The following is a 23,389-nucleotide window of genomic DNA, read 5'->3' as shown; positions in this document are numbered from 1 at the left end:
TATTCATTAAGATAATTCACTAATTCAATAAACATTTCTGAGGGTCAACTGTGTCCCAGAAACTACCCTGGGGTGATGAGGAAAAGATACAGCCTGTCCTCAGGGAGCTTACAGCTTAGTGAAATGGCCAATAGGCTGGGAGAGGCCGGTCATGACTCCCTGATCTGAGCCCTTTTTGTCCATCTGGAGCAGCCTGCTTATCTTAGGTGGGAAATCGAGGCCCCAAAGGAGGAAGACCTTGCCCGGGTGCCTGTGGCCAGTGAATTGGGGGAAGGGGCCGGAGAACAGCAAAGTACAGCCTCAGGCTGTCCTGAGAGCTGAGTGGCCCCCTCCCCTGAACTCTTTCCTCCCTGAGAAGGAGAGAGGATAGAGCCTCGGCACAGTACTGCATATGAACAGGATCACACCCTTTACAATGTGCATTCTCATCCTTTATCCCCAAACAGCCCCATGAGGCAGGCGGGACCAGGTGCTCCTGTCACACACACCTCACACACACAGCGCTGAGGCTTAGGGGGGGAAAGGGAGGCATGTGGCAGTGTCCATGGCACAGAAGTTGGAGTCACACTTTCAGTTGAGGCCCAATTTTGCCACTTTGCTAGGTGCGAGGCCTTGGTCAAATTGCTTAATGTCTCTGAGCCTCAGTTTCTACACCTGGAAAATGGTGTCGTGGTTCTTCACAGTGTTGTTCTCCTTTAAGCTAGGATGGGGTAGTTAGCTGGGGAGGAAGCGTTCCAGTAGAGGCCAGTGTTGGCCTGCCTGGAGTGAGAGGAGTTGAGGATGAAACTGAGAAAGTGTTTTTCCTTAAAGTGACCATCTTCCTTCCAGGCCCTGAGAGGGGAGCTCTGGCCCCATGACTTCCAGGACCGAGGGTGAGCCGAGGGCAAGTACTTAGGAAAATCTTTCCGGAATAGGGAGCCCAGGGTAGCCCAAGACCTAAGGAGTTAACGGGGGCAGGGAAGACCCCACCCCACCCCACCCCCGCACTGGCGTGGGCAGGCTGGGCCTTGCAGACTGGCTGACCGTCGTGTGGCGTGGGGGCTTCTGGGAAATGTAGTCTCTGGCTGGGTCCCGGGGCCGCGGTGTTCCGCACACCCAGCAGCGGTGACAGCTCAGGAGGTAGGCGGCGATGGCAGGGGTGTGGGAGCAGGTGCGGAGCAGGGAAACCAGGGCGGGGCTGGGCAGGAGGGACTGGGCAAGCTAAGGGCTGGGACCCCTGTCCTGATGCTGTCAGAGCCGGACACTCTCGGCCTTCGGCTGACGCAATGGGGCCTGCTGGGCTGGGGGAGGGCCAAGGAGTAACGGGACACTTTCCCATCTCCAGGGAAAAAGGGACAGAACTGGGGTCCTTGTTTAGGATGAGAGCTCCCTTCCTGAGATACGTGCAGATACACCCCTGACACTGCCAAGAGAGGTGCCAGCAGGACTAATACTGCTCCCCAAAAAGGAAGGCAGAGCCCCATCCCAGGAGCAATAGGACTTGTCCTCCTCTCCAGTAATGGGACAAGGCACCCCACGTCCAACAAATAGACTGGACCCCACTTAGAAGCGACTGGATGCCCTTCAAGACAAAGGGCGGTACAGCAAATTGTACCTCTCACCGGGGGCAAAGGGATGGCCCCTCTCCCTAGAAACTAAAAGGCTCATTCTCAGGGGAAGGGGGAGGGGGAGGAGGAGGGAGCGGATGGGGCCTCCTCCGCCTTCTCCCAGCACAGAGCCCCTCCTCCCTGCCCCCAGCCCTCCCTCAGGCAGCTCCATAACCTCCTGAGTGACTTGTTGACCTAAGGGGCTCCCATCTGCCCTCCCCCGGGGCGTGTCTGCTCAGCAGGGGCCAGCATGGACCAGTCTGTGGCGATCCAGGAGACCCTGGCTGAGGGGGAGTACTGCATCATCATATCCTTCCCTGCGGGTGCCGAGCTCCCAGCCCCAGGGCCTGCCGTGCCTGGCCTTGGGAAGTGGAATGGCAGGTGTCTACGTGTCTGTCTGCTTGCCTCTCTCTCTCTGTGCCTTCAGGGGGAGATGGAAACCTGTACATACTAAGCAGTTAGTCCTGGACTCTCTGCCGGGTGCTTTAAATACTCAGTTATCCTCCCACCCCCTGTGACGTTGGGGGTTACTCTCCCCATTTCACAGATGAGGAAGGGTGCGAGAAGTGAAACCACAGAGTGAATCTGTGTGGGTGAGGGCGGGGTGGGGCAGGGCAGGGCAGGGCAGGTGGGGTGGGCTGGGTTGGGCAAGGCCTGGGGCCCGGCTCCCTTTTGGTTTGCCTTGACCCTGAGCTGCAGGCGGTGCAAGGAGCGCTGTGTGAGGGAGAGAGCAGGCAGAGCCGCCTCCTGGGACTCGTGCGTTACCGCCCGGAACATGGTGGCCAGGAACATGCGTCAGTGACTGGTTCAGTCCTTGCCTCTCTGGCTCTGGGTTTGATTATTCTCCACTGTCCCTCCAGCTGGACTTCATGCCCTCTAGGGCAGAGTCTGAGGCTTCTAGAATAATTGTAATAATGATAATAGTTTTTGACCACTATAGGCCAAGCCCTCTGTATTCTTAGCTCATATAATCCTCAAAATTTGATGAGAAAACTTCTCAGGAAGATGGTTGAACATACTGCTCCAGATCTTGAGCCCTTCGGCCTGTCTTGGGTTCAAATTCAGGCTTCGTTACTTCCGAGCCATGTCATCCTGAGCAAACCTCAATGTGTCCAGACTGAAGATTAAAATGAGTTACTACATGTAAAGTGTTTAAAATGCTGTGAAGCACATAGAAAGGGCTCCATAAATGTTGCTAGTAATACCCACATATTACACAGAAGCAGAGAGAGAATAATTAATATTTATCAATGGTCTCACAGCCAGAAAGTGAACCTCAGGGTCTCAGAGCTGGGAAGGAGGAGCCTTAGACATTTTTGAACCCACCACCCTCACCTTACAGATGAAAAAGCTGAGGTTCAGGGAGGGAGTGGGGAGGCTAAGATTGCCCTGTTCTTGTCACTTGCAGTGCTAGAACGCACAAGGGGGAGATCAAACATGGGTTTTACTAACAAGGCAGGGGCTCCCCGAAATGAGGCAAGTTCAGCTTTGATGACCCAACAGTCTCTGGTGGGTAACATGAGCAGAGAGGCATGAGCACAGCCCCAGGAACCAAGGAGAGAGTGTGAGCACCCCGAGGCTTCCCCGATGGGCCTGAGGGACGACTAGACTACAGGCCCCCTGTCCTCACTCTGCTTCCTGCCCTCAGTCTCTTCCTGTACACACACCGGAGGATGGCCGTTACCGGGGATGATGTCTCCTTGGACCAGATCGTGCCGATCTCTCGGGATTTCGCTCTGGAAGAAGGTGCCACAGGGGCCTGGACAGGATGATCCCTCTCCTCTGGGGTCCCGGGTCATTTCTGCCCTTGTTGGAGGTGGGGCGTTGGGAGGAAGGATGATGCTCAGTTGCTAAGGGCCCTTTCGTTTCCCTGCCCGCAGTGTCCCTGGATGGCGAAGTCTACTTTCTTGGTGAGTGGTCCTTTCAGTCTGAGTCCCAGTTGGGGCAGGGGGAACAGAATCTGCAGAGAGAAGAGTGGTGTGAAGTAAAAGCACTTTCTGATCGTCTCACTGTGGCACGCAGGACCCTGCAGGATGAGGCCCCGGTCATCTCTCCAGTCACTCCTTTCCCTGCTTGCTGCACTTGGAATCCTCTGCATTCCACGCACCTCAAACGTGACACGTTTTCACCACGGAGCCCCTGCACACGCTACTTCCTCCTCTCGAAAGCCCTCACTCCTCTTTTCGCATAGCCAGTTATCCTCCAGGGCTTCAGTTCACACTGACTTTCCTCGGGAAGCCTTTGTTGAACTCCTGAGAGTGTTTGTATCCGAAAGTGTTTGTATTTCACTCATACGCATTCCTTTGTCTCGTCCTTACCGCCTCTCTGTCACCCACAGTGATTTAACTATTTATAGTGGCCTATTTAATGTCGGTGTTCTTTGCTGGACTGCAGTCGTAATAGCAGAGGTAGTACTAATAATCATAGAAATGAATATTTAATCAATGATGACCTCGTGCCAGGCACTATGCTAACGAGCTTTACACACATCACGCAGTGCTTTCCTCACAATTCTGTGAGGTCATCACTGCTTTCATCCCCATTTTATGGACGAGGTAATGGAAGCCCAGAGAAATTAAGTAATTTAGCAAGTGGTGGGACAAGGATTCATACTTGGAATCCAGTCTCTGGAGCCCACGCTCTTGATCAGTCTGCGGCATTGCTCCTACTCATTCATTAGTTCAGCACATGTTTTGCGTGCTCGCCATGTGCCTGCTGGGTGCTGAGGTTACGCTATGAGCCAGACGCCATCCACACTCTAGCTCCCTGAAGACAAGGCCATGTCTGATGTCTTCAGCATGGTGTTCCCTGTGACTAGCGTGTGTCTGGCACAGTCAGGGAGACTGACTGACGGACGGCCCCCCTGTCTGCCTCTGTGTGCTTTTCATTCCACTGGTGGGGCGGGGGGTAGACTACAGGTTGAGAAGTTGGTTTCTTCTGGCTCCGTCCAGAAGGCTACGGTGAGGCTTACTGAATTTTCAGAGCTGAGGTCCACCCCCTTTGTAGACTGAGGGTGATGTTAATTTGAAGCTGGGGGTACAGAGGGCTCCCTTATTGCCCCAGCTTAAGGGTCAAAGGGGCTTTGGGAGCTTGGGCTGCTGACGTTCCATGCTGGGGGCTCCAGTCTAAAGATGCACCTAAGCATCCTGGAGGCCAGGGGCTCATTTCCTGCCTCCCCTGTGCAGGCTCAGATGTCACCGTCCAGCTGGACACAGCGGAGCTCAGCCTCGTATTCCAGCTCCCCTTTGGTTCACACACCAGAACGTTTCTCCAGGAAGTCACCAGGGCCTGTCCAGGTAGGTAAGACCACAGGCTCCCGGGGGAAGGGGAGGCTGGGCACTGACCTCCCCACCACCAGTTGACTTTGCACCCTTTGGACTTACACTCTACAGTTTCTGTGCCCTCTCAAAGCTGCTGGCACGAGGCCACCGTGCCCCCAGGCCACCAGCCAGCCATGATGTTTGCATTTCTGTTTTCCCGTTTCTGGACCTGAGTCTTAACGCCAGCAGGGCCCCTTTGCCCTCCCTGCTCTGGGCAGGGCTGCATGGGGTGAGTTGTGATTCTCATGCAGAATCTTTTACAAGTTAGCAGGGTCAGCAGCTTCTAGAGACCCACCTTCCCTCTCCCTGACAACCACGGCTAGAACCAAGGGAAGTCTGTCATAAGAGCTCTCCTGCCCTTGTACCCTGCTCTGTCCCCCACCACAGCTGAGAAGATGGTCTAGCTTTAACTTAACAGTGAGAAGTTAGTGGCCTCTAGGGCAGAATTTGTTTAGACTGGGTGATCAGCCAGGCAGGTAAAGAGCAGAGAATCAGCCAGAGAACATGCAAATTCTAGCCACCAGGCACTGGGGCTTAGCTGTTTACCCAACACTGTCACTTATTTCCTTTCTAGCTAACATCCTGGCTCTGCAGGAATCCGGGGTGGGCTCCCCTTCTATCGTGGTCTCCTCATGGAGCCTGAATGTCTGGGGGCTCCAACTTAGTTTGCCTGGTGTGCAGGAAGGGTACTGACTGTTGATGCAAACTGGGCAATGTGGGAAAAGGAAACAATATACAGCCTTGAATGCTGAGTTAAAGGGTTGATTCTATAAGCAGGGGAAATTTATCTCCAAACCTTCAACTAATAAGGATAACCTGTTTTATGATTATTATTGGTAGTTGTTGGAGAAGTAATAACAGTAGTAACAGCAAAGAGAATGGACTTTGAAGCTATACAACCTCTTGCATTTGAAGCCTATCTTTGCTGGTCTTTAGCTGTGTGACTTTGGGCAAACCACCTCACCTCTCTGAACCTTGGTTTTGTAGAGCTTTTTTTTTTCTCCCAGTTTTATTGAGCTCTAATTGACATACAGCATTGTATAAGTTTAAAGTGTACAGCATAATGATTTCACTTACATACATCACGAAGCGATTTCCACAATAAGTTTAGTGAACATCCATCATCTCATACAGATATACAATTAAAGACATAGAAAAAAATATTTTTTCCTTGTGGTGAGAACTCATGATTTACACTCTTAAAAACTTTCTTTCATATAACACAGCAGTATTAAATATCATGTTGTTGCACCCCTAGTACTTATTTATTTTTCTTTTCTTTTTGGGGGGGTGCATACCATGCAGTTTGTGGGATCTCAATTCCCCGACCAGGGATTGAACCTGGGCTACGGCAGTGAAAGCCTGGGATCCTAACCACTAGGCCACCAGAGAACTCCCTATTTATCTTATAACTGGAAGTTTGGACCTTTGACTGCCTTCACCCAATCCCCTTTTCCCCCACTTCATCCCTCCCTCTGGTAACCACAAATCTGATCTCTTTTTCTATGAGTTTGCTTGTTTGTAGACTTCTATATGTAAAGAATATCTTCCTCACGGAATTGTGAGAATTAAATGAGGTAATACATGTGAAAGTGCCCAGCACATAGTAGGAGCTCAGAAAAATATTTCCTTAGCTAACATTCATTGTGGACTTATTGCGTGTTAGACACTGTTCTGAGGACTTTTCAGCACATTATCTCATTTTTCTTACCACAGCCGTTCAAGGTAGATATTATCAGTGTGTCCATTTTACAGGTGAGGGAACTGAGGCTCAGGGAGGTTAAATGCCTTACCTGAGTACATAGCTGGTAAATAATAGAGCCAGGATTAGACAGGATTAGAGAGTCTCCTCCAGAGACTGAGCTCTTGAGTTTTGCTCTAATGCATCCTAAGCTCATGCCAACCCATCCCATCTACACTGCTCAGGGAAGACTTCGTGTAGGAGGTGATGTTTAAGCTGAGACTTGAGGGATGAGTGAGGTTTTTTTCCCAGGCAGCCAACATGGGAAAAAAGACAGTCGGAGTTAAGAGCAGAGCACTGGGTGGGATTGAAGTTGGGGTGGGAGGAGGCTGTGGAATGAGCTGAACCAGGACAGGCCAGCAGAGACAGCGCATGAAGGGTCTTAAATAACCATCAAAGAGCTTGGATTTTGCCCTGTAGCTTGTGGGGAGCTGATGGAGCTTTAAACTGAGGAATAACGAGGCAGGATTTGCACTTTAGGAAAGTTCCTCTGGCAACTGGTGCAGAAGGGGAGAACCTAGAGCAGGGAGATCAATGGGAATGTATTGCAGTGGTTCAGGCATAAAAAATGAGGCTTGGACCAGGGCCCAGTCATGGGGATGGGGAGGAGAGGATGGACTGGAGAGATCAAACTGATGAGAATGAAGGCACCATGGGAACACTGAGTTTGGGTTGTGTTCACAGCTTTACTGTCTGTGGTTACAACAGTGCCTGCCATGTAGTAGGCACTTAACACATATTTGTTGAATGGATGAACAGAGCTTGGTGCCCGGCTGTGAGAATGCAAGAGAGGGAGTAGTCGAGGATGATTCCCCTCTTTTAGGCTTAGGTATCTGTCTGTCGGTTCCCTTCCCTGCTCTTCCTTCCGGGGTCCACACCTGGGGTAACCAGCAGGGAAACTGCACTAACTCAGCTTCTTTGAGCAGCTATCATGATGTGGACTTCCTCTGGGAGGGGTCTGGGTGAGAGGGGACTCTCAGAGATGACAGACTCTTGGGAATCCACCTGCCCAACCCTTGCATTTTACAGATAAAAGGACCAGAGTCCGGGATGAGGTTACAGGTGAAAGGAACTAGTTTTTCCCCACCCAGTCCTTGGTGGGTAATGTGCAGCACAAAAGGTCAGGGAGTGGAAGTGACTTGGTCAAAAGATCACAGTTAGAGGAAAGAATTAGCCAACATTAATTGAGTACCTACTGTGTGCCATGTATTTTTCTAGACAGCAACAGACAACAACCATGTTTTTCTGTTTACTCTTTTGAGCAGTACTAAAGAGTATCCTGTTTTACAGATGAGTACACTGACAAGAGAGTAAACTGACATTTTAGTAACTTACCCGAGGTCATTCATTAATGGAAGTTAATAGGACCAGGTTTATAACTCCAAAGCCCATGGAGTCCAGAGATTTCAGTTCAGATCCCAGCTCTGCCACTTCCTAGTTGTGAATGTGAACAATATATTTTATTTCTATGAGCCTTGGCTTTATTATTTGTACAGTGGAAATACGAACTTGCCTTACTACTCCAAGAGTTTTGTGAGGATCAGATGGGTTAATGGCATGTAACTGCTGAAAATAATTTAAAAGCTGTGTCTGGGAGTGCCATAGTCAGTCCTACGACCCAAGTCTCTTCATTTATGATGCCCTTGCAAATCCAATTCAGTTCGGTCAGGTTCATGCTGTTCTACAAGGAGAACAGGCAGGATAGCAGAGGAAACAGCAAGTGTTTAGGAATCAGGCAGACCTGGGTTTGAGTGAGAGGCAGAGAAGACCCAAGAATTTCTAGGAAGGAAGAGTGGCAATCTGGTTCAGAGGGAACCAGAGGACTCGTCTTGAAGGCATATTTCATAGCAGGCACACTGCTTTTACTTAGAGTGTGTTTTTTTGGGAGGCTTGCGAGTTGCTGATGGAGATTATGGGTAGTTAAAGCCCCCAACCCGCTCCCTAGTACTAACATGTATTTGAGTTCCCACACTGCCACTCACTCTGCGACCTCAGACTTCACCTCTCTGAGCTCAGTTGCCATGGGATAATAGTTGCCACCGGATAATCGTTCCCTTGCTCCTAAAGTTAGTTGTGAGAATTAAGGAGCATAGACCTTGGCACGTAGTTACCACCAGGTCGCAGGAGTGGTGCTTGTCTATCTTGGTATAGCACTTTCGTTTTCATGTTTATTATTGTATTTGAATCTCAGGCCCACACTGTGCGCCAGGGAAACAGGCTTGGAGCCTCCCCGGAGAGGCTGAGCGATTTGCTCACGGAGCAAATCCACCTTGCGGAGGTGGAACCGGCTCTTCAAGTCCGTGGCTCAGTATTCCCTCCTTTTTCCTTCCACAGGTTTCAACACCAAGGCCCTAGATCCTAAGTTTCTGTGGCTGTCTCGCTACAGGCGCAAGGAGCCGGAGCCCGAGCCGCCCACGCCGCGCGGCTGGAACTCAGCCCAGGGCACCCGGCCCGGGCGCTCTGGAATTGGCGGAGGCAGGTATCGATCTCGGAAGGCGCGAAGGGGATTGGAGGAGGCCAGGCTTCAGGGGCGGGCCCCGTTCTCTTTGGGGGCGGAGCTATGGAGCAGCCCGGCCTTTGATTGGCGAGGGTGGCACGCGGGGGCGGGCCCCTCTGGGGGTGGAAACGGGGGGCGGGGCTCCGGGCGGCGTGATGAAGAGCTTGAGGAAGCAGGCAGGGAAATGTCTGCCGCCGCCGGCTCTCGGGAGCGCGAATCTGCAGGTCAGGCGGGCGGTGGGACGCTGGGCTGGGGCTCCGGGGCGGTGGCGGGTCAGACCCTCGGGCGGGCAGGGTCTGTGGGTTGGCTGGCGGACGCTCGGGGCAAAGACCAAGGTCCTGGCCCTACGGAGGTGGAGACATTGGGGCTGAGGTGCTGTGGGGATGTTAGTTATTCTTAGCCGAGCGTGATGAGGGCAGGCGGGGGCCAGTGAGGTACTCAGGAATCCCGAGGCCGGGGTTCTGGTAGTACTAAAGCTCCGTTCCTGACTTCGCTGTGTGACCTGGGGCGGGTGGCTACCCCTCTCTGAGCCTCAGTTTCTCCATCCTGACCTTCGAGTTTGACTTGTGTGGAGGTGCACTCCCCATGACGGAGCCTTCCTTTGGGTGAGGACTGGTGTGTGTACTGGGGCTGCCTGGCTCTCCTGTCGGTCCTCAGCCCCTGTGAGAGATTGCGCTGTGCGCAGACCCGGAGTCCAGGAGAGCCCTGTCCACCCTGGGCCTGGAGGCCACAATGAGGTTACAGGTGAAGGGGATTAGGTTTTTTTTTCCACCCAGCCCTTGGTGCATAACGTTGTGCAGCACAAAAGACCAATTGTTGAGCAGGAGGTTGTCTTCTGGAGAGTGAGAGGCCCAGGGCTGAAATTTGGGTCAGGCTGGTGCTTTGGGAGGACCTGCAGACCTCTGTTTTCTGTCTAGCTCCTAGGTTTTCTGCCCGGGGCTCCCTGGTATTTTTTTTCTCCTGGGTGTGCCCATGCAGCTCCTGTTACGTCTGAGCTTTGGCATGACCACTAGTACCCACTTGTGCCCCTTTTCTCAGCCGTTTGCTAGGGAACTGTCAAGTAGCCGTGTAAGTGTGGGCCGGCGCTCCACTTGCTCTTAAAAGGCTTGGAAACTATGAGAGGCTGGGGGAATAGCACGTTGCACAAGTTTGTAAAATGGGAGGAAACTAAGCGAGCAAAGGACTTCCTCCGTGTTCGTTCTTTTCTTCCGTTGCAGCCTCTGCAAGATACAGTTGCAGCACACGATGGTGCTGATAGTTTGCATCTCTCATGGGCTTAGCTCACTTGAAGGGCTGATCTTGAGGGAGCTGTTGCATCAGTTTCCATGACATTCTGGGCTCTGGTACTGGGACAGGTGAGAGCTTAAGATTAAGTACATATCTTCCCCTTGCCCCTTAGAAAGGGCAGCATCCAGACAGTTGGCAGAGGACAGGCCCGATGGCAGCAGAAAGAGGTGGGTTCTGTTTTCTCAGCCAGCACGCCAGAGCCTGTTGGAGCGCTTCATCTCCTAAGTAGAGGGAGGTCTTCTGTGAGAAGTCGGGGCAGCTCTGAAGCAGTTATCTGCCGCTGGGTGATAAATGCAAAGTGATCTCAGAATCTTCTGTGACCTTTCAGAAATCCGAAACTAGCCACTTGCTGGTGAGGAGTTACTGTCAAGGTTTTGGTTTCATTTTTAATTTGAAATGATTTGTCCCCATCGTAATACCTACAATAAGTGGGGTTACACTACTAAATGCTAAGTTGCTCATGTTAAAATTGGTAAGAACTGGCACCAAGCCCTCAGTTCTGTTTCGGTCAGCTCTGTTTCCAGAGTTGCTTTGGCCTCAGAGGAGAGTCACACCATCTACAACACGTTGGGGGAACCCTTTGGGCCTCCTCTGGATGTCCCTGAACCCCAAGGGAAACAGATAGCGAATTTGATGCTTCCTATATGCATATGATCAAAATTCCCACGTCCTGATAGCCCAGGGGACCAACCCAAAGACTGCTTTAAAATGCTGTTTGTGACGCTCATCAGGAGAAACAGGGCTTCCGCAAGGAGCTGACAGTCTGACAGAGAGGGATCTGGTGATTCATAGTAAGAGAGTGTGGGGTTGGCTCAGCAGGACGGGGGGACCTTGTGAGGTGAGCCAAGGGTAAGAGCCCCTCAAAGGCCTAGGTATTTGGGGGGCAAAGTGAAGCTGGCTTTCAGTCCTTGCCTTTGTCTTGGTAGAGAAAGGAAAGCTCTCACTTGGATGCATCTCTCCAAAAATGTCCATTCTTTTCCTTGATTTGTCTTTCCTGCATTCAGGAGTGTCAAGCCAAGCTTGGTAGGAATTGCAGAAAAGTGAAATGCAGAAGTTTTAGATCGGGGTTGGTGTCATTTCAGGTTCAGACCGGGATCTTTGAGCTAAGTTGTGATGTTGAAGTGAGATGTAAAGCTTCTGGTCGAGTGGCAACCTGTTCCATCTGATTCTCTTGGCCTCTTCAGACTCCTAGACCTTGCATGGGTCTCAGACAAGTAGCTGTTGTAAGTAGGGGCTTTTCTGCTTCTTCACTTATTTAACTGCTCTTCTTGGTGTAGCTTTTTCTTTCCTTAAAAAGAAATAAGGAGAAATGCCTTCCTGTTTCTGTCTAACAACTGAAGGTGCTCTTATCCCTTGGGGAATCCTTTATCGGGCTCAGTACTCACCCATGTCATTGTATAAAATATTCACCTGCCTCATCCCAGACACATGCAAAGCCCTGGAGCTGTGTTCTGGAGGATTCTGAGCTATGTACTAGAAAGGAAACAGCTACTCAGAAGTCCCATTGGGCTTTTCTGGGCTAATTTAACAACATGGCAACAACAAACAAATTTTGATGTTTTGAAGTGGTTTTCTTATTCCATGGTTGATTCAAAGCGAGGTAGCTTGGTAGTAACTCAAATTCAGAATGAGATGTGCTATGAGTATTTTTTCCCTTGGACCCAAGAAATAAAGCATTAAAGTCTGTCTGGCCTGAGAAAGGAAATGAATGCTATTTATAACTCAGGGTAGCATAAAGGGTAACCTAGATTACCAGGGCAGAAGCCAGTGAGAATGTCGGAAAAACAGCCCCTGGGTTAGTCAGTCTCCTTGCTCCCCCGTCTCTTAATAAGTAAAATCTGTGTGACCGACGTACCCTTTTAGCACAGAGAAAATGAATTTTCCTAGATGTTTATCCTACACCTGGAAATCTTGCCCATCATCTCCACCTTTGTGGGAAGCTCTGCAGGCTCCTAAGCAAATTAATTTGGCCCACTTGGTTCCTTTAAACAAAAGAGAACTGTGTTCCTTTTTCTTCCTCCTTCTGTCATTCCCTTCTCCGTTTCCCTCTTCGTCGCATTTAACCTTTTGTTTGTCTCTAGAACAGGAGAACCCCCTGAAGACTTTTCTTGCCCTCAGAAAACAGTTTGTTGTGGAATTCTACAGTGGGAGCCTAGAGCAAGCGAGGTGACCCACAAACGTTCACTTAGAAGGGGTGCTTTGCACGGAAAAGTCCTCGGGGACAGAAGGTTCAGGAAGAGGGAGACATCAATATTTATTAGCAGAAAGACAGTTTTGGGACATAGAAGCTCACTGGCTCGCTTGTTTTCTTTGCGGCTTAAAATCTACTGTAACAAACTTGTAGATTTTACAGGTGGTGCGTATGTGAACTAAAGCTCCAAATGTGAATGATGAGGATTTGAACAAAGTGTATGTGTACGTGGCTGGATACTTTAATATTTATTTTTGTTACTGCACCTTGGTATCATACTGGACGTGTCTCTTGACTTTCCTCTCTTCCGTCTGTAAAATGGGAGTGAATGTTTGCCTTCTAGAAGGTCTCACAGGACCGAAGGGATGCTAATTTAGGGGTGGTTTCCTCTGGGAAGCACATTTAGGAATTGCAAATGCCCACCTCTAAGAGCTTAGAAACTGGCTTCCCCTATTCAGGGCCTTTCCTAGGCTGGTTTCTTCCAAATTACTACGTTCGTTCTCTTCCTCACTCCTTCCCTCCCTCCAGTTTCTTTTCTGTCAATATAATCACTAAAAACCTCAGTCATCCTTGACTCTTCCCTCTCCTATGTCTAATAACCAAATTCTGTCCATTCTTTTTCTGCAATTTAAAAATTTTTTGAAAATTAAAAAAAAAATTAAATCTGCATGGTTCACGTTGGTATCCTCTTACTTGAACTAGTGCAGTGGTGTCCTTACAAGTCTTCCTCCCCTGTCTCCTCCTCCCTTGGGGCTTGCCTTAGAACGACTTTTATCATGCCCTACTGTTTTGTTTTGTGAACTTGAATGCTGCGCCAGTCCTTGTAGCCTGAGGAATAAAGTTCAGATTCTTCAGCACTGCATTCAAGTCCTGCGTGGTCTGGCCTCAGCCCCCCTTCTCGAGTCTTATCTTCCCCAGCTCACCTTCATTTCCTCTTACTTCAAACCCGACTGCTTATTATTTCCGGGTAAAACCCTCTGCTTTTTCATCTCTTTGTTGGCTGTTCATTCAGCTACATTTTTACAGGCTCGAACTTGCTGCTTTTAGTATTTTGCATCCTCTCTCCTCCCCAAATGCCAGCCTAATGCCTCGTACATCAGTAGGTGCTCAAAAATCTGTTGTCTTTCGAACCCTCTAGACTCATACATTTCCTAGCCCGAGTGATTTGTCGCCTGAAGGACATATGCCCCCTTCCTCTTTAAGCGGGCTCTGTACTTCTTTCCACCCCCAACCCTTCCTGGTTTGCTCTTGCCACTTCTCTTTCAGCTTTATCACCAGACCACAGACAGTTCACAGAAGGCCCAGTGAAGAGAGAGCCTGGAGGAAAAAGTCATCTCTCCAGTAGCCTGTGACCACTGCAGCCTGTGGCTGAAAAGTAATTGCACAGTCGTCGTCTTTCTCCTTGAGCTAAACCAGTGATATTTAGTCCTTGCTAACCTAAATTGGATTTGCACAGGGGACAACTTGGATTCTGAGTCCAGGGCTTAACAGGTTTGTAGGGCATGGGATGTGTTTTTAGAGATGTCTCTGCCCATGTTAATTGTTAAAATCTGTGGTACTTTTTTTTAAAGCCATGAGATTATGGGAAATGTTTAAAATGTTAAAAAAATGAAAAGAAAGTGAGGAAGAGAGAAAGAAAAGGGAGGGAGGGAAGGAGGAAAGGAAGAAAGGGACTAAGAAGCATAGTTATTTGATTTTTAAAATTTATTTATGGCTGTGTTGGGACTTTGCTGCTGCACGTGGGCTTTCTTTTTTAGTTGCGATGAGCGGGGGCTACTCTTTGTTTCGGTGTGCGGACTTCTCATCGCGGTGGCTTCTCTTTTGTGACACACGGGCTCTAGGTGCACGGGCTTCAGTAGTTGTGGCGCGTGGGCTCAGTAGTTGTGGCTCATGGGCTCTAGATCACAGGCTCAGCAGTTGTGGCTCACAGGCTCCAGAGCGCAGGCTCAGCAGTTGTGGCGCGCGGGCTTAGTTGCTCCGCGGCATGTGGGATCTTCCTGGACCAGGGATCGAACCCGTGTCCCCTGCATTGGCATGCGGACTCTCAACCACTGCGCCACCAGGGAAGCCCTCTTTCCATTCTTTTTAATGCTGGGTGCCCCGTGCTATGGGCTTCTCTCAAGAGATCCCTGCCCTGTGTGTGCTATGTACTTAGCTCTCCTTTGGAGTCAAATCCAAACTCCACGTGGCATTCAGAGTCTCACAGTTTGGCCTTACATATAATAAAAATCTATTTCTAATAAATTAAAAAAATAAAATTGTATTTTTAAATAAAAATTGATTACTGTTATGACTATTATCATTAGCAGTTTACATTTCTTAAGCACTTACTGTGGGTCTGTGGGCCTCACCCTGAGCACAAAAGTTCTGTAAGAGGATGTCCATTATTCAGATGGAGAGACTGAGGCTTGGTGAGAGTAGGTGACATGCTTGTGATCACTCACCAGGTCCGTGACAGAATAGAACTCAGGTCGTCTGTTTGAATCTGATGCCTGAGCCCTAACCCCAGCACTCTTCTTTTGTATCCCCTGATGCTCCTCAAACAAAACTTTTCATTTCTACTTATTTATACTGCTTTTTGTTACTTATTTCTGAGCACATCATAATGCTGTCTCTTTGTGCTGAAATTATTTCCTCTGCCAGAAATGCTTTCTGAACCCCACATTTTTCTGATAGTTAATATAGTTTTTGATTAAGAGCACAGACTCTTCACCCAGATTCCCTGGGTTTGAATCCTGGCTGTACCATTTATTAGCTTTGTGCTCTTGGACAGGTTACTTAACCTCTCTGTGTTTATCTCAGTCTGTAAAGTGGTGATAATAACGCCACATACCTCATGGAGGAGTTGTGAAGATTAAATACACGTACAGAGGTTAAAACCATGCCCAGCATGCAGTAAGCCTTAAGTATTTGCTATTAATATTATTCATGGTAATATTACTATCATTGTTATCATTAACGCAGCCTGACTTGGATTCTGGGTAGCTGAATCGGGATCTGTTTATCTCCTTGTAAAGTGAATGAATCTCTTACTGGTATGTGTTGCCCTGTCTTGGAGAGGCCATGGGACGGCCCCCTAGTGGTGTGTACATAGCATTGAGAAGCGTTAATCCTGCTCGTTTGAACTGCTGGCTAATTTGCTCACATGGTTTTTTTTTTTTCTTTACATCTTTATTGGAATATAATTGCTTTACAATGGTGTGTTAGTTTCTGCTTCATAACAAAGTGAATCAGTTATACATATACATATGTTCCCATATCTCTTCCTTTTTGCATCTCCCTCCCTCTCACCCTCCGTATCCCACCCCTCCAGGCAGTCACAAAGCACCTAGCTGATCTCCCTGCGCTATGTGGCTGCTTCCCACTAGCTATCTATTTTACGTTTGATAGTGTATATATGTCCATGCCTCTCTCTCGCTTTGTCACAGCTTACCCTTCCCGCTCCCCATATCCTCAAGTCTGTTCTCTAGTAGGTCTGTGTCTTTATTCCTGTCTTACCCCTAGGTTCTTCATGACATTTTTTTTTCCTTAAATTCCATATATGTGTGTTAGCATACGGTATTTGTCTTTCTCTTTCTGACTTACTTCACTCTGTATGACAGACTCTAGGTCTATACACCTCATTACAAATAGCTCAATTTCGTTTCCTTTTATGGCTGAGTAGTATTCCATTGTATATATGTGCCACATCTTCTTTATCCATCCATCCGATGATGGACACTTAGGTTGTTTCCATCTCCAGGCTATTGTAAATAGAGCTGCAATGAACATTTTGGTACATGACTCTTTTTGAATTATGGTTTTCTCAGGGTATATGCCCAGTAGTGGGATTGCTGGGTTGTATGGTAGTTCTATTTATAGTTTTTTAAGGAACCTCCATACTGTTCTGCAAGAACACTGCAAGAGTGTTCCCTTTTCTCCACACCCTCTCCAGCATTTATTGTTTCTAGATTTTTTGATGATGGCCATTCTGACTGGTGTGAGATGATATCTCATTGTAGTTTTGATTTGCATTTCTCTAATGATTAATGATGTTGAGCATTCTTTCATGCGTTTGTTGCCAATCTGTATATCTTCTTTGGAGAAATGTCTATTTAGGTCTTCTGCCCATTTTTGGATTGGGTTGTTTGTTTTTTTTGTTATTGAGCTGCATGAGCTGCTTATAAATTTTGGAGATTAATCCTTTGTCAGTTGCTTCATTTGCAAATATTTTCTCCCATTCTGAGGGTTGTCTTTGGTCTTGTTTATGGTCTCCTTTGCTGTGCAAAGCTTTTAAGTTTCATTAGGTCCCATTTGTTTATTTTTATTTCCATTTCTCTAGGAGGTGGGTCAAAAAGGATGTTGCTGTGATTTATGTCATAGAGTGTTCTGCCTATGTTTTCCTCTAAGAGTTTGATAGTTTCTGGCCTTACATTTAGGTCTTTAATCCATTTTGAGCTTATTTTTGTGTATGGTGTTAGGGAGTGATCTAATCTCATACTTTTACATGTATCTGTCCAGTTTTCCCAGCACCACTTACTGAAGAGACTGTCCTTTCTCCACTGTACATTCCTGCCTCCTTTATCAAAGATAAGGTGACCATATGTGCGTGGGTTTATCTCTGGGCTTTCTATCCTGTTCCATTGAGCTATATTTCTGTTTTTGTGCCAGTACCATACTGTCTTGATTACTGTAGCTTTGTAGTATAGTCTGAAGTCAGGGAGCCTGATTCCTCCAGTTCTGTTTTTCGTTCTCAAGATTGCTTTGGCTATTCGGGGTCTTTTGTATTTCCATACAAATTGTGAAATTTTTTTGTTCTAGTTCTGTGAAAAATGCCAGTGGTAGTTTCATAGGGATTGCATTGAATCTGTAGATTGCTTTGGGTAGTATAGTCATTTTCACAACGTTGATTCTTCCAATCCAAGAACATGGTATATCTCTCCATCTATTTGTATCATCTTTAATTTCTTTCATCAGTGTCTTATAATTTTCTGCATACAGGTCTTTTGTCTCCTTAGGTAGGTTTATTCCTAGATATTTTATTCTTTTTGTTGCAATGGTAAATGGGAGTGTTTTCTTGATTTCACTTTCAGATTTTTCATCATTAGTGTATAGGAATGCCAGAGATTTCTGTGCATTAATTTTGTATCCTGCTACTTTACCAAATTCATTGATTAGCTCTAGTAGTTTTCTGGTAGCATCTTTAGGGTTCTCTATGTATGATATCATGTCATCTGCAAGCAGTGACAGTTTTACTTCTTCTTTTCCGATTTGGATTCCTTTTATTTCCTTTTGTTCTCTGATTGCTGTGGCTAAAACTTCCAAAACTATGTTGAATAAGAGTGGTGAGAGTGGGCAACCTTGTCTTGTTCCTGATCTTAGTGGAAATGCTTTCAGTTTTTCACCATTGAGGATGATGTTGGCCGTGGGTTTGTCATATATGGCCTTTATTATGTTGAGGAAAGTTCCCTCTATGCCTACTTTCTGCAAGGTTTTTATCATAAATGGGTATTGAATTTTGTCCAAAGCTTTCTCTGCATCTATTGAGATGATCATATGGTTTTTCTCCTTCAATTTGTTAATATGGTGTATCACGTTGATTGATTTGCGTATATTGAAGAATCCTTGCATTCCTGGAATAAACCCCACTTGATCATGGTGTATGATCCTTTTAATGTGCTGTTGGATTCTGTTTGCTAGTATTTTGTTGAGGATTTTTGCATCTGTGTTCATCAGTGATATTGGCCTGTAGTTTTCTTTCTTTGTTACATCCTTGTCTGGTTTTGGTATCAAGGTGATGGTGGCCTCATAGAATGAGTTTGGGAGTGGTTCTCTCTCTGCTATATTTTGGAAGAGTTTGAGAAGGATAGGTGTTAGCTCTTCTCTAAATGTTTGATAGAATTCGCCTCTGAAGCCATCTGGTCCTGGGCTTTTGTTTGTTGGAAGATTTTTAATCACAGTTTCAATTTCAGTGCTTGTGATTGGTCTGAAATCAAAGAGGAAATCAAAAAATACCTATAAACAAATGACAATGGAGACATGACGACCCAAAACCTATGGGATGCAGCAAAAGCAGTTCTAAGAGGGAAGTTTATAGCAATACAATCCTACCTTAAGAAACAGGAAACATCTCGAATAAACAACCTAACCTTGCACCTAAAGCAACTAGAGAACAAAAAAACCCCAAAGTTAGTAGAAGGAAAGAAATAATAAAAATCAGATCAGAAATAAATGAAAAAGAAACGAAGGAAACGATAGCAAAGATCAATAAAACTAAAAGCTGGTTCTTTGAGAAGATAAAATTGATAAACCATTAGCCAGACTCATCAAGAAAAGGGAGAAGACTCAAATCAACATAATTAGAAATGAAAAAGGAGAAGTAACAACTGACACTGTAGAAATACAAAAGATCATGAGAGATTACTACAAGCAACTCTATGCCATTAAAATGGACAACCTGGAAGAAATGGACAAATTCTTAGAAATGCACAACCTGCCAAGACTGAACCAGGAAGAAATAGAAAATATGAACAGACTGCTCACATGGTTTTGCAAGTTCTTCTAGTGTGCTGGAAATGGGACGCCAAGGCCAGTGACTGAGGAGATAAGCAGGGACACCGCCTCCGAGACCCGTCTAGTAGATGCTCAGGAAGGGCAGGACTTGATCTCCACCTAGTAGTGACAGCCACACACTTACACAACCCGTGGAGACCATGGTGGTACTTTGGCTTTATTATCCAAACGGACTTAATCCTTCTCTCCATATAGTACTTACCCCTAAGAGTTTATAGTTTTATTGAAGATGTTGTGCTCATTTGGCAAAAGGGGAGGCTGTGGAGTCTAGCAGATCTGGCTTTTAATATCAGCTGCACCATTTACTGGCCTGGCTCTGTGTCCTTGGGCATGTGTGCTACCTGCTCTGGGCCTCAATAGCTTTACTTGTAAAAGGAGGCCAGTAATCAGAAATAACACGTGAAGAACTTAGCACAAGCCTAGCTATTCGGGGGGACTTGATAAATGGCAGTCATTATTATCAAAGCAGTGGGAATGAGGAGAAGTAGAGCAGAGGGAAGAGAACTAACCGTTCCTGCATATGGTGCTGTGTACCAGGCATTGTCCATGGCTCTTGACCCATTAAGAATTTCATTTGGGCTTCCCTGGTGGCGCAGTGGTTGAGAGTCCGCCTGCTGTTGCAGGGGACACAGGTTCGTGCCCCGGTCCGGGAAGATCCCACATGCCGCGGAGCAGCTAGGCCCATGAGCCATGGTCACTGAGCCTGCATGTCCAGAACCTGTGCTCCGCAACGGGAGAGGCCACAACACTGAGAGGCCCGTGTAACGCAAAAAAAAAAAAAAAAAAAAAAAAAAATAGAATTTCATTTGTTTATCCTTTCGGCTTCTATGTAAGTTCAGTGGTGTTATCCTCATTTTACAAATGACGAAACAAATTAAGTAATTTGCTTGAGGTTTCCTATGAGGTTATGGATGGAGCCAGTGAAATATCTAGGTCATTTTATTCCAGAGCCACAGGGCTTTTCCAAAAACACTCTAATTTCCCTTAAAGTTCCAGACAAGTCATATAGACAGGAAGGCGTTCAGAATTCGGAGAAATGACTGCTGAGCTTTAGTGTGGTTGAGGAGGGCTTGGTGATGGAGGGTGGAGGAATTGAGGCTGGACTTTGAAGCAGAAGGACCAGAAAGTCAGAGTGAGGGCGATGTGCATGGGGAACCTGTCTGTTTAGAATCGGCTGTCTTTGGGTGGTGGATGGCGAGAGAGAGCAGGACCAGTTTGCAAAGGGCCTCTTGTGTCAGTCCAACGAGTTTGGACCTTCACCTGCAAGTAGTGGTGTAATACTGAAAGTGTTAGAGCAGGGAGAGATGAAATCAGTGTCTAATCTGATTAGACTTTGGCCAAGTCCAAAGACAAAATTGGTAAATCGGGTAGGGAGAAGCAGGAAGATCTCTTAGTTGGGAGGCTCTTGAGGTAACAGGTGAGGAGAGAGGATGGCCTGGAGGAAGGCAATTGTGAGAACGAAGAGATGGATGGCTGACTGGCTCTGGGGAGCTAAGGAGAGGGGTGAGCGAAGGGCCGGATGGCAAACCGGGCCGACAGGGCGATGATGGTGCTGGTGACAGCAGGGGGAGCTCAGGGGCTGGCCCAGAAGTCAAAGCACAGCTTTACCTGGGAGCCACCCGTGCACAGAGCATCTTGTAGAAGTACCCAGTGGACAGTGCAGGGCCTGAACTCAGGCACAGCTGGATAGCTCTGTTTAGAATTGGGTGTGATGGCTGATGGTTCTTGTAGAAGAGAAGAACAAGATCTAGAGCTGCACTGGCCAGTATTGTAGCCTCTAGCCACGTGTGGCTATTTAAATTTACTCTAGGTAAATAAAAAATTCAGTTTCTCATTCACTCTTGCCACGTTTTAACTGTTCAAGTGTCGCTAGTGGCTACTGTTTTGGGCAGCGCAGTTGTAGAACGTTTCCATCATCGATCGGGTAGCACTGGTCTGGATCTTGGGGAGTACCTGTAAATAACTGGGGGACCTGCAGTGGGGAAGCAGAGCAGGAGGAGGAGACAGAAGGAGCCATTGAATTAAGAAATAATGTTGCTGCCTCTTGGGCAATTCTCAAAAGAAATAGAGTACTTGGATTTTGGTGTGAATTTGCTTTTTCTCCTTGTGTGATGTCATGTTTTTGGAAAAGCCCAGACCCCAAGTCAGTGGCAGGCCTGGCTATAAAACATTGAAATGGAGGTCATGCCTCCTGTCTTTGTTTTGTAGATCTGGGCCTTCAACAGGTCTGGTTTGGCTTCTAGAGGACCTTTTGGCCATGCAGTGAGGGGTGGCCTCGATTAACCATAGAAAAGAAGACAGCAGCCATAGGAGGTGGATACTGTTATCTTTGTTCAGTTCAGGAAGCAGAAGCTTAGAGAAGTGAGATAACTTGTTCAGGGTCATACAGCTAGTAAGTAGGGCCAGAAATGGAATCTAAGTCTGACTCCAAAGCCTATTTATGTTGATACATATATATATATATCTTTATAATATATATATCTTATATATATATTACATATATATCTTTATATAATTATAGTACATTTATATATACATATATACAAATACATCTTATTTTAGCTAACTTTGAAAGTACCTATAAGCAAAAAGAAAAAGCAATCCTATCACCGAGAAATGACTACTGTTGACGTTCAGTGTATACTTTCCAGACTTTCCCATCTGTATATGTATTTGTCTAAATTTATATATTTATAAACATGTGGTATATATGTACATAGACACATATTTCAATCCTTTCTGATGCATATAGGCCACACTCTTAACTACCACCTTTAATTCCTTATCAGCATTTCTGAAGTCCTAAAAGCTCTGAAGGTGGAAAATAAATTTTTTTTTGTAAATTTGGCCCAAGCTCACTTTGGCAGTAAGATTTGCTTGAACTGACAGGAGACTATTTATAAGCTTTATTTATCCCACTAAGTGTTACTACTCATAAGTTGCGCTGAGGAACTCCTAACGTTATTGGTTTCTGGATGTTGCCTCTGACTGCTGGGGTGCTGTATAACACGGTACAGGTTATGTATTATCTTTCTAAAATGTCCCAAATTTTGAATTCCAAAATACACTTGGCTTCAAGGGTTTCAGATAAGGGATTGTGGGTCTGTATTAGGTTATAGTGCTGCCTGGGCGAAGGAAGGAGCCTCCAGGGTCAGTGTTATCTATTTAGCCAGGCATGTGAGAGGGGTTTGGGTTCTGTAATATGTGCAGTGCAATGCACAGAATTCTCAAGAGAAATGGAACACTCTCTACTTCTGTACATCCAGATCAAGGTTGCAGTTGTCGCTCTGGTTGACCTGTTAGGTATACTCTTACTCAGAAATGGTTTCAGTTGTAGGTGTGAAAGGTGGTCATCAGAAAGCACCCAGAAATGACTGTGAGCTTAACCGCTGCCCTGAGGTTGTTTGCTCAGTGTGTGTTTACTGACTGCCTGCTATATTTCATGTTGCCGTAAGCCAGGGGCCACAGAACAAGAACATTAGCCCCTGCTCCCAGAAGCCTGTGGTCTAGCTAAAGAGGAAAGATTGATAAAAAAGAGTTAAACACGGTTACAGGGAATTCCCTGGCGGTCCAGTGGTTAGGACTCGGTACTCTCACTGCCGGGGCCGGGTCTGATCCCTGGTTGGGGAACTAAGATCCCACATGCTGTGCAGCTCGGCCAAATAAAATTAAATAAGCATGGTTACAATTACGATAAATGCCTTGATAGAAGTAAGCACTGGGTAAGAGTAGAAGGAGAGGGCCAGAGAGGGCTTTTCGAAGGAGATGACTCCTGAGCTGAGTCTTGAAGGGTGAGTTTGAAGTTCGATACATGCAGGTGGGTTTGAGGGTGGTTAGACTATGCCCAGCATCGGGGCGGGGGTGGTGGTGAAGAGGCAACATTTAAAAAGATAAATGGTTGCCCCCCGCCCCGGTCGCTGCGCGGCTTGTGGGATCTTAGTTCCCCAACCAGGGATCGAAACCGTGCCCTCGGCAGTGAAAGTGAAAGCGCCTAACCAGAGTCCTAACCACTGGACTGCCAGGGAATTCCCTTAAAAAAATAAATGGTTTTGATGTGACTGGATTGGGGGCGAGAGAGGAGTGGTTTGAGTGGGGGATGGAAGATGGGCCTGGAGAGGTAGTCTGGGGCTGACTATAAAGGTCCTTGTATGTAATACTTAGAGGTTTGGGTTTTACTACAAACGTGTTAGAAGTTAAGGGATTTTACACACAGGA

General features: G+C 47.0%; 1 protein-coding gene across 8 annotated transcripts in view; it reads left to right on the top strand.

The window, feature by feature from the left end:
• Nucleotides 1–1,068: 1,068 nt before the first annotated feature.
• Nucleotides 1,069–23,389, top strand: part of INPP5B (inositol polyphosphate-5-phosphatase B) — a 47,732-nt gene continuing 25,411 nt past the window's right edge. For 2 of the 8 annotated variants that reach the window (XM_060019678.1, XM_069540969.1), the window contains exons 1-5: nt 2,294–2,380; nt 3,235–3,332; nt 3,467–3,496; nt 4,772–4,882; nt 8,982–9,122. In XM_060019678.1, coding sequence (XP_059875661.1) covers nt 3,260–3,332; nt 3,467–3,496; nt 4,772–4,882; nt 8,982–9,122 — 355 coding nt within the window. In that variant the 5' untranslated portion in view covers nt 2,294–2,380; nt 3,235–3,259. Of the gene's footprint in view, nt 1,120–1,828; nt 1,906–2,285; nt 2,381–3,234; nt 3,333–3,466; nt 3,497–4,771; nt 4,883–8,981; nt 9,127–13,888; nt 13,998–20,572; nt 20,678–23,389 lie in introns of those variants that run through there. The other 6 variants (XM_060019697.1, XM_060019691.2, XM_060019688.1 and 3 more) reach the window with 6 other exon arrangements.

This window comes from Delphinus delphis, chromosome 1 (genome assembly GCF_949987515.2).
Source record: "Delphinus delphis chromosome 1, mDelDel1.2, whole genome shotgun sequence".
In the NCBI taxonomy this organism is placed as follows: domain Eukaryota; kingdom Metazoa; phylum Chordata; class Mammalia; order Artiodactyla; family Delphinidae; genus Delphinus; species Delphinus delphis.
Note: the sequence above shows the minus strand (reverse complement) of the source record. Positions and strands in the feature narration are given on the sequence as shown.